This window comes from Acipenser ruthenus, chromosome 11 (genome assembly GCF_902713425.1).
Source record: "Acipenser ruthenus chromosome 11, fAciRut3.2 maternal haplotype, whole genome shotgun sequence".
Lineage (NCBI taxonomy): Eukaryota > Metazoa > Chordata > Actinopteri > Acipenseriformes > Acipenseridae > Acipenser > Acipenser ruthenus.
The window spans coordinates 3,908,017-3,919,017 of NC_081199.1; the positions used below are offsets into that span (position 1 = coordinate 3,908,017).

The 11,001-nt window shown below is 41.2% G+C and overlaps 1 protein-coding gene across 2 annotated transcripts; it reads left to right on the forward strand.

Annotated features, from left to right (window-relative positions):
- Window positions 1-9,211, forward strand: LOC117426248 (P2X purinoceptor 2-like). 2 transcript variants are annotated; one of them, XM_059032925.1, is made up of 12 exons: window positions 1-428; window positions 1,764-1,899; window positions 2,598-2,669; window positions 3,863-3,938; window positions 4,028-4,124; window positions 4,633-4,713; window positions 5,118-5,250; window positions 5,682-5,812; window positions 6,401-6,486; window positions 6,595-6,660; window positions 7,114-7,191; window positions 7,670-7,783. In XM_059032925.1, the coding sequence occupies exons 1-11, from the start codon at window positions 289-291 to the stop codon at window positions 7,155-7,157; spliced, it is 1,062 nt and encodes a 353-aa protein (XP_058888908.1). In that variant the 5' UTR covers window positions 1-288; the 3' UTR covers window positions 7,158-7,191; window positions 7,670-7,783. The 2 variants fall into 2 exon arrangements, with proteins under 2 accessions (XP_058888908.1, XP_033899546.3); XM_034043655.3 differs by having other exon boundaries at window positions 3-428; window positions 6,401-6,491; window positions 7,670-9,211.
- Window positions 9,212-11,001: the final 1,790 nt, after the last annotated feature.

An 11,001-nucleotide genomic window follows, 5' to 3' on the forward strand; every position in this document is an offset into this window, starting at 1 on the left:
GTTTAAACAAAAACCTAGACTATTAGTGCTCCCTGAGGATCAAGACTGGGAACTGCCTTAATGGAAAAAAAGGATGCCTTTCATGTCATCAAACCCTTAAATAGAGCTGGGAGGAGTGGTGGTGGGGAACCACAGGCCAATCTAAGTGGGGAGGAAAGGAAGGAAGAGAGAGAGAGAGAGAGAGAAGGGAGGGAGTGACACACACACTTTCAGAGTACCTAAGAACCATCGACACAGCATCCCCACTGTTGGATAAAACAAGAGGATTTGAAACAAAACGCAGCAAAGATGGGTCTGAAGGGCGTAGTTGTGGAATGTTTTGTGGGATTTTGGGATTATGAGACTGCAAAGGTAATGGTGGTGAAGAACAGGCCCTTAGGAATTATCTATAGGTCTGTGCAGTTCCTCATTGTCACCTATTTCACATGGTAAGTGAGCTTGTTTCATTACTTCAGAGGTTGAGGAGAATCTACCCAACGCTCGCATTGTCACTTCAGGAGACTAGCTGCCACTCTGGGGTACCAACTGGTAGATAACTATGAGAAACTTCTGGAAGATACAGCTACTGAGCAACAACTGCAGTGCTTTTTAATACAGGTCGTGTGGTTTATTTTTATTTAATGGTTCCCAATAGAGGGCTGCTGGTTTATACTAGTCTGGTTAGAAATTGTATTAACTGGTTGCCCTGCAAGCCTTGAGTGGATTATGTCTTGTTTTTAAACTGGAAATGGTCTCCGATGAGATTCTGTGAAGTTGGTTACCATGGCTACAGTTATTTTCCTTTGTTTACACGTATTTCCAGTTCAGTCCCAAGTGTGCACATTAATAAAGTCGTTTTATTAAATTACTTTCGGTTCGTGTTGTGTACTCCTTTTGGGTTATATCTTCAAATGCTTCATTTTCAAATCACTGTGAAGTCCTGAACCTTCAAATGTCATTTGAACCCATTCATGCATGGTGACCTCACATGGGGACAGATACGAAAAAAAACCTCTCTCCTAGTCTTTATATGGGGACACATGGAAGACGCGAATGCACGATGGATGCCATCTAAAGCAATGGAAAAAAATTGAAAACATTTTTAATGGAAAATACATTTATTATGTGTCCAAAGCTACTTTTTTATCAGCAATTTTCAATATTTCATGCATGAAAGGGTCCAATTCCCTTTTTTTTTAACATTTCCCAAACTATTGTTTTTTGTATTATTATTATTATTATTAATTCTGTTCCTCCAATAGTGAGTTATCATTTTGCTTTGAAATCTGCCTTTACCTGGCTTTGAGCCGCTTTGAACTAAGTGCCTAAGTGCCGGGACTGCTCCATTCAAATCATGTGACAATGTGACCTTTGAAAATAAAAAAAAGAAATGAAATGGCTTTTGAAACTACTTTCTCTTTAATGAGCTAAAGTGGGATGTTTTGGCAACAGAAGGGAATTGAATTCACTTTCTGACTGTAAGGAGTCTGAAGAGAGCGGGATTGTCACTCAGAGTTTGGAAGGAAGATCATTCTTAATTGCATTCTACCTGATCTACATGATGTATACGACCTCATACAGAATTCCATTTGGGTTTGTGCAATGCTCCCCATTAGACCTGCCACTGACTTAGGCATGTTTTCACTGATTACAGTAATGCAGCTTAATGAAGTATTGAAACAGGGAGGAGGAGGGAGGCAGTAAGGAAGAGACTGAAACCAATTTAAGGTTGAACCCCTGTCTACACGCCCTCGCCCTCAGTCAGACTGTGCCTCCCCTCACAGGTACGTGTTCATCATTCAGAAAGCCTACCAGGAGATTGAGACGGGTCCCGAGAGCTCTATCTACACCAAGATGAATGGGGTCGCCTTGTCAGGGGACACAGTGCAGGATATGGTGGAGTATGTCAGACCTTCAGAGGTGAGAACGCTGACCCGGTCGCCATGTATTACATGTTTTGCTCCATGAACAGCTGAAGTACATTGTACTGTATATCACGTGCACATGCATGTTTCCCCTGTATTTGAACGTCAGTCGACTCGTATTTGTTTTGCCTCTAGTTTCTTTATAATTAAAAGCTTTCTCGGCGCATGTGTGTTATTTAAGATGCACATGGCTGGCTTTGTGAAGAGTCTACTCATTGCATCATTCTCATCAATAATTACCTTTAAAGGATATTGCTCGCTGATCACACTTCTACAGGGATTTCTCTCCATCTTTAACAGTCTCCATCACTGGGCATATACTTATGGCCAGATTTACACCAAAATCAAACCTTTCTTTTATGAAATAAATTAATCTGTTTTTATTACAGTAACAAACAATCATCTTGACTTAATTCGTTAGCTTCTACTGGTTTTGTTACGGAAGCAAATTGCACTTTGGGGAAGTGATTTAGTTAAGGTGCTTTGAGAGCTCATTTCACTGATAGGCAAAGAGGTGCAACAGCCTCTCATTTCAGTGATTGCGAGCTCCATTTAAAGGGAAGTGGGCATTAGAAAAGGCAATCTTACATTGTAATTGCTTGAAGCAATATTAATTCATATTACATGATCAGAGACAAATTCTGCAGAAACGCTTGATAATGCTTTCCTGCTTTCGCTGTGTTTCAATCTCAGGGCGGTGATGTCATCAGCGCTATTCTGCGGAAAGAAGTGACTCATAACCAGAGACAGGGTGTGTGTGCTGAGGTGAGCTGCCCGCGGTGAAGCTAGTGTGGCAGTCCAGCCAAAAAGACATACTCTATATCAACTACGTTCCCCTGATATTCATATTGTATTATTATCAGTTGTTGATTTTGCTTAGATCCTCGTTTGCCATGCCTACCAGCTATTACAGCAAACATTGTGTCTGAAATATAAGCATTGCACTCTGCACACAAGCCCGTAATTGACAATTAAAAAATGTAACACATGGTGGACACATGGTAAAGCATAGGTAAGCATTATAAAGAGGGGTATGGTAAAGGATATCAAAAACATGGTAAATCATTCTAAACTATAGTAAATACTGTGCTAAACTTTTTAACATACTTTTCAGAAGCAATAGTTGGTAAGCCAGGCTATTGATCTAAGCAAACAGCAATAGAGAGTCATTGTTTAGCCCCTCCAGCGCTGGTCTCAAATGACTGACTGTGTGACCTTTGCACTTCTGAAAGGGCTGACATGGTAACATGGGTTCCTACCGCTCCCTGATCCCACGAAGCTACAGGTGGAGGTGCTGACATCACCCTCCAGCTCCTCAGAACAGCAGCTTTCTCAAAAATCCTTTTAGCCAGGATCGAAGTGCATTTCACAAAACCCACGGCTGAAACTCAATCTTAATGATCCAACGATCAGGGGCTAATCAGATTCTCTGAACACTCCTTGTGATCTGATTTAGTGTTTAACAAGAGAGGGTGGAGATCATATTAGGGCTCTCTTTCCACTTTCTTCAAGCAAGTCTTTACACTTTCTGTTTGAAAATAGACAGCGAATTTAGTTGGACACTGTGAAGACCACAGTAACTCTTTCACTTCTGGATGATTTGTCCTGCTGGGATAAAACACATCGGGCACTCTAATAAATCCAGCTGTGACTTTTCCAAAATAACCTCACTTCTCAGTTGCTGGTTGAATGTTTCTTATTCAGCATATTGTGTTGCATCAATATGTGGTTAGTCACTGGATCAGCAAAACTAATTCCCAATTCTATAATAACTATAAAACTAAATTAGCCTGATATAATGCATTTTATTTGCTAAAGATTTATCGTGGAGTACTACTACTACTACTAATAATAATATACCATGCATTACACAGCACTCATCTGACTATGTACACCTTTCTGGAAACAAAAGCAGCAAACAAACGGTTTAAAATGTAGCGAATGTTTTTGTTTTTCAGCATTTTAGTGTTCCGGGTGCTAACTGCACCGAGGACTCGGACTGCACCCCTCAGGAGATCGGCATGCAGGGAAACGGTAAGGGCCTGAGCCCCGCATGAATCTCAGATGCCAGCCTGAGAACGCGCTCCTTGGTGTAGCGCTGCTAACAGTCTTTGTGTCCTCAGGTAAGAGGACTGGGCTCTGCGTGCCGTATTACAATCAAACCTTCAAGACCTGCCAGATCAAGTCCTGGTGCCCCATCGAGGAGTTTGCAGCTGTCAGGTAACTCCTGGACTCAGACCCCAGCTCTGCCCCTCTCTCAAACCCTGTCTCCACTGACACAAGCACAACCCCAGGCCCTCCCCGTGCACTGCATTTCCAATTACTTCATTGCAGACTTACAGGTCAGCCTCCCTGCGTGACCCTGTGTGCAAGCCTGAGTCCGGGACACGTGCCACAGGACCCCACTGAAAATGAGGTGTTGTACCTCTGAGGGCTATCCTGTCGAAATAGCAATACATTGCTATGGACTGTATTGCATGTATGAGTTACAGTACACCAGTAGCTATAAATAAATCAATAAATAAGATACAAATACCTACTTAAAACGCAAAGCAATGGACCTTTTTAGGGTGGTTCCTTTCTCATTATTCCAATGCAATCCCTAAAGCTGACGCAAGCTGATTACCACAGGTCCAAGCGGCCTGTGCATATTATGTGGCCTTTTGTAAAACTCAGTAGGCCTGCATCCCTGCAAACTCCTTGCTAATGCCTCTTATTTCCCTCCCAGGGAGCCAGCGCTGAAGGAGGCGATCAACTTTACTGTATTCATCAAAAACACTGTCCACTTCCCCAAATTCAGAGTCCTCAGGTGGGAGGTTCGCTTGATCCTTTGGGTTTGAAGGGGTTGCTGTGTGAATGAAATGCATGTACTGGCAACAACAGTTCCAGGATGGTAATGGGTGCTGTATTGTGTGTATCGTATAGTGAACCTGTAGAGGATCTCATAGTGATATGGACGAGACTCAAAACACATACAATAAGTTTATATTATGTCAGTTTTTGTTATCAATTACAAGCGCTTTTCATCTGTACTGGAAATGTCCCACCAGCTAACAGATCCATTTCCAAAATAACACCTAACATAACATACAGGAGCTTATAGAGATGCTGATTGTGAGCTTGCTGTAATATCGTACTCAACATGCCAGTTCAACAAGGTCTCAGCTGGTAAGACAGCTGGCACCCTGCCTGACACTGACTTTCTTTCTCCAGAGGAAACACCAAGGGAAAAAAAAATCTGCATTCCTGCACTTACAACGCAGTCACTAACATCTACTGCCCTGTCTTCACCCTGGGGTACATTGCAAAGCAAGCGGAGGAGAATTTCACTGAGCTGTGTGAGACGGTACGGTCTGTCATTCCCTCATCTTTCCCAATCCAAATACAGACAGATACACTGACAGAGGTCTTTAGTCAGTCAGCTCCTTACCCTTGACAGGGAATTGGTCACCTGCCCTGCAGGCTGATGGACAGACAGACAGGACTTCACTCTCCAGTGAAGTCTACTAGAAATTGTGATCGTAGACTGTCAATGCAGTCAGTGTTTTCGCCAATTACTATAAAAAATGGTATCTGATATTATATTATAAAGCTATGCACCATGCTGCATCAAATCAAAAAGCAGTCAAGAGTCTTACGACAAAGATATTGTGAAACATGAATTTGGAATGGAAAGAAATGAAGCTATACTGTTGAACTTCAGCCAATGGAAATCCAGGATACTGTCCCTATTGAAATGGGGTCTCTGCCAAACTCACAGCACGTTGTGTCCCGCAGGGAGGGGTGATCGGCGTTTTCATCAACTGGAAGTGTAACCTAGACCTGGACCCCTCGGAGTGCTACCCCCAGTACGCCTTCCGACGACTGGACCTGCGCAAGGACCTGATCTCCTCTGGATACAACTACAGGTGAGAGCCTCGCCAAGGCCCAGGCAAATCCCAGGCAAGGAGCTTCGTTAATAATTCAATCAGTGGAAAGGGCCTTGAGGCTGCAGATCAGAGCACTTAGTTACATTTAGACTGCCGTCTTAAAACAATGTCAAGGAAGGTGCTGACTTAAGCGAATTTAGAATTAAATGATGCACAGAATTCAAAGGACCAATGGACTTCTTTTCTGGGCCATTTGGTTAATTGGTGTGTCACAGCAGAGGAGTTCGGTTTTAAGAACATGGTAATCTGCTTTTGCCTGCATCTTACAAGAGCTTATGATTTTTAATTTCTCTGTTTCTAGTCAGTTCATCTCACTGAGGACGTGACATTTTTTTTTTTTTTTTGATGTCTAGATCCTGAGATCATTTATCTCATGATCTCAACATAATGGTTTTAAATGTTGAATTCTTTAGTTAATTTAGCTCCTGATCTTTACATAACACATTTTTTATCCCTTTATGAGCCACTGCATGTTCCTCACTCTGTTCCACGGCTGTTGGCGATGGTTTAGTTAGCCCAGCTGGCTGATTGTCCCGTTGGCTGATGTTTTCGGGGTTGCGTCCGCAGGTTTGGAAAGTACTACAGCCGGAATGGCAGCGAGTACAGATCTCTGGTCAAGGCTTTTGGGATGCGAATTGATGTCATTGTCCATGGTGAGGTATGCATTTTGAAACATTTTGGGTTGAATTAAACACAGTGCTATGTATTCACTAATTGAATTTGAATAATAGATTTGAATTCCATTCTTTTTCTTCATTTAGGCTGGGAAGTTCAGCATCATCCCAACAATCATCAACATGGTCGCCGCTATGACATCTGTAGGGATTGTAAGCTTGCTTTCTGCTGAATACTTTTAATATCTTAGTTTTAGAATGGAAGTCCCTCGTGATGTTGTGCCCTTATTTATTATTTCATTAACCCTTTCATGCATGACGACCTCATATGGTGACGGATAAAAAATCTCTTCTAGATGCAAATGCATGATGACCTTATATGAGGACGTCATTTTTTCCTCATATAAAGCAATGGAAAATATGTTTATTATCTGTCTAAAACTACTTTTTTCAGCTATTTGCAATATATCATGCATGAAATGGTTTAATAGGGTACTGTATATTAACTAACCATTCACAAAAAAAGCAACCCACATTTATAAATGTGTTTGTTCTGTAAGCTTGTTGTTAGCGGTTAATAAACTCAAAAAGTGACTTTTAAAATATAGCATGCCCTTGGGTTCAAAGTCCTGGGTTGACATCACAGTCCTCTTTGTTTTTGTACAGTGCTCCTTCCTGTGCGACTGGATTTTACTGACATTTATCGATAAGAACGAGATTTACAGCGACATGAAGTTTGATGGGGTGAGAAACTGCGTCACTGTGTGCGTTGTGATGTTTCCAATCCTACAGAAAACACACAACTCTAAAATACCAGACTGCTGCCCAACCACCATATAATCTATTGACATTGAAGTGCCGTGTGTCCCTGTGGAAATTCAGCTTTCTGTTTTAGTGTTCTATGACAGATCTCCTGTCAAATTGGTTTCCTTATTAAGCAGTTACTGCAATGTTAGATTAAAAATAAATAGCAAAGAAAAAAATCCAGTTTGTTCAGTTATCTTTCAGATTTATTCATTGCTGGTTTTGTAAGATCAAGACTTTTCTAAGTTCTTCTAAGAAGCAAAAAAAGTCCTTATAAAAGTTTAGTATAGTAAAAGCATAGCAAAGTGTAACAAAGCATAGTAAAAGCATGGTAAAGCATAGGGAAAAATCCCAGAGGGTTGGTGTCTTTGGATTTCCAAATTGAACCCCTAAAGCTGCCGTCTCTCTCCCCTTGCAGATCACCAGTGACCCCAGTCAAGAATTGGCCACAGAGAACACAACAGTGAGCCAAGACTCGACCCACACAGACCTCTCTGATAACGTCCAGCTCTGATCACCCCATGGAGACCTCTGTCTGCTCACCTGGACCCTGCTTAACCCTTAGAAATCCCTAAAAACAGGTAGCAAAGAGCGGACAGGCACAGGAGTCAGGAGGGCACAACAGCAGGGTGGGACAGCGTGGGCTGATTCCTGGGGGGTGTCTTGGTCCCATAAAGGGGAAAGGGTCCAGGACAACGCTAATGAATCAGGGAAGACGTCCCCACGTCTGATTAAGAACTTAAGATAATGTCCTGTTGGACTGTCAGGTATTTCTGAATTGTGTCCCTCCACTTCAGTAATTTTATTGTGCTACAAATGTATTAATAACAGGTGAAGTTTGGGAGACTGTAGCTTTCTAATAGTGTTTTCGGCTCGTTGGACATTCTGTTTTCCAATCCGTAAACTCGGTAGTCACAATACTTTGGGCACTATGGCGGATATTGTGCCATACTTTAGAGTTGAGAATGTGTAAAGGCTCGGATTTTAAAGGCTTTTGGTCCACATTCAATCAAAAACTATGCAAAATATATAAAAAGATTTGGCCCCTTTAATTTTGTCTTTAGTGCATGAGTGCGTGTATTATAAATACCTGTATTCTGAATGTTTCATTGTCCAGAGTACTTTCTGCATATGAAAATGAGACATTTATACAGCAAAATGATCAAGTGAAAGATACATCTGTTCTGTAAGCATATTATTTATTATATATGTTTTTTTGTACAGTTGATTGTAAAATCAAGCAACTTGTACTGTATGTTGGGTTCAGTTTTCTTGCGCCGAGTCAATAGAAAATATCTGCATGAAAAACTGAAATGTTTGGGCTCTGCAGTGAAATACTGGAAATTGCCGAGCCCCTCCCCCAAACTAACTCTTCAGAGAGCAGATTCTGTAAAAAGGTTTGATGCGCTCCGTGGGCGTCCAGCCAGAGCTAATGCAATAAAGAAGACATTTTTCCAACCAAATGAGTCCAGATAATGTGATTTGAGAGAAGTGAAAATCTGTTCGTGCAAACCTGATTAAAGCCAGGGGAGCAATTGATAACCACTAACCCAGGTTTAATGGACAGGGTTTGATTTCAGCCCAGGCTCCGATGACTATTCACCGAACAGGGGAACAAGACGGACTTAACCCCTTGTGGGCCACTAACCATTTTAACCTGGGGAATATTTTTCAATACTTTGTACTGCCACTACCACATTTGTAGCACAATAAGCCATTTGAAAAAAAAAAAAAAAGTTTCTCATTGTGTTTATTATTAAGTTCTATATAATGAATAAAGATAACACATACTAGAAATGATTATTCATTTTAAGAGACATTGCCTAATTGAGTAAGTCGTAGCCAAGATCACTTAATAAATGACAAGGTTCTTTATCAATCAATAATGCCTGCTTCTGAATATTGCTGTTAGTACATGCACACATTGCAATGGAAACTTCATTAAAAAAAAAAGTATTATTTTAAACATATTTGAATTGTGTGTTCTTTTTCTATGCAGTACATAAAACAGTGCCGAGGAACAGAGGTGCTTGGTGGCGTGGAAAACTCATTTTAATACAGAATGCAAGGATCTTCAGTTATACTGCATGGGTGGACTCCTATTGCATAGCAGTTTGATCCATTCCTGGTTTTACTAGGCATTTAATAAGACCCACCTGAACTTGTTCCTGATACACTGTAGCTAATCAAGCTACCTCGAATGGGTGAAACTGCTATGCAATAGGAGTCTTATTTCCATCCCTGTACTGTAAGGAACTAAGTACTGATAGAAATGTCATTGCCAAGGCACACACCATCCCAGCTCCAGAATGCCCTGCATCCATTTAGAGGGGTTGTGAAGGACTCTGAGCTTCTCAGGGCATGGGGTTAGACTTGATGTGTGCACTAACCCTGTTATTGAAAGGTATTGCTAGGAGACTATGGTAAGGTAATACAGAGGTGTGATTTGATTGCTGGGAATTGATGGCTGTAATGGAGTTGTAATTCACTCACTCAATGCCTCTCTTCCCCAAGCTGGCCTGGGTATAGGATGGACTGGCATTAGAAAAACAGAAAATCGACTTCACAAATGAAAATAAAATATCTTGTTTCAAAGAAGAAGAATCGTGTCTCTTCTCAAAAACAGTTTCCCAGGCAGCTCATCTGTGTCTTAGCTGGTCTTGGCAATGAAGCAGCATTCTCTAAACGGGCTAGCTAGACCAACCCAAACCTTTAACATCCACTACCTGTCTGGCCATTGGATTACATTGGATTTGGCATCACCCATGTTCTTATGGCATTCCCTGGGTGCCTTCATTATTCTCGATAGCTGAACTAATACCGTAAAAAAATTTTTACTATACATACTCAGAGACGGAAATAAGACTCCCATTGCATAGCAGTTTGATCCATTGCTGGTTTCCCTAAGAGTTTAATATGACACACTTGTTACCTATACACCGTGGCTAATCAAGCTCATAGTAAAATCTGGAGTGGGTGAAACTGCTATGCGATAGGAGTCTTATTTCCATCCCTGCTTACTTACTCTACTTAATTAAGCTACTGCTGTGAATATTCAAAGGGATCACACCATTATGTCACAATGACAACCAGAAACTGCACAACTAGCACACTTCATACTGGTATTGCAAGTGTTGTTCAGTTTTACCAAACGCTAGGCAGTGTCTGAATCACTCAAGAGCTAATCACTGCATTGATCTTCCTATGTGAAGCTCTGGGTCACTACAGCGATGATTTAAACATAGTGGGTGGATGGAGTGGTTAGACGAGGATAAGGATACAAACCAGACAGCAGTCATTCTTCTTCTCTTTGCTAACCACCTGTGGGAGGCTGTGTTCTCAGCCCTAGCATGCCAATGAGACAGCTCACTCAATTGATCAAACGCAGCATGCTGTGTCACATGTTAGTACAATCACATTATACCCTCTTTAATAATTAACGTCGTAGGGTTTCAGACATGTAGGATAATGTATTTATTTATATCAATTTATAGATAAAGATAAAGTTAAATGTAATGTAATGTAAATGCATAAATTCAAGACAGCTTTTTATTTTGCTCCCCTGAAATGTATTCTATGTGATGAAAATGATCCTGTTGAGATCCACTGTTGAACACAAAGTGTCAATACAGGCAGCCTAACCCACAGCGCAGGTGATAAGAGTGCCCCCCGCTGACCAAACACTGCAATATCAGAGCAGAAGAAGCCTTTTCATTCATTGAATCCCAATAGACAATATGTACACCATGG

Excerpts from the sequence above, each read along its gene's own strand:
- LOC117426248 (XM_034043655.3), top strand. The coding sequence starts at position 289 with ATGGGTCTGAAGGGCGTAGTTGTGGAATGTTTTGTGGGATTTTGGGAT. Across the intron at positions 2,670-3,862 it reads GACAGGGTGTGTGTGCTGAG|CATTTTAGTGTTCCGGGTGC; the intron begins GTGAGCTGCCCG and ends TTTGTTTTTCAG. Across the intron at positions 6,492-6,594 it reads ATGTCATTGTCCATGGTGAG|GCTGGGAAGTTCAGCATCAT; the intron begins GTATGCATTTTG and ends TTCTTCATTTAG.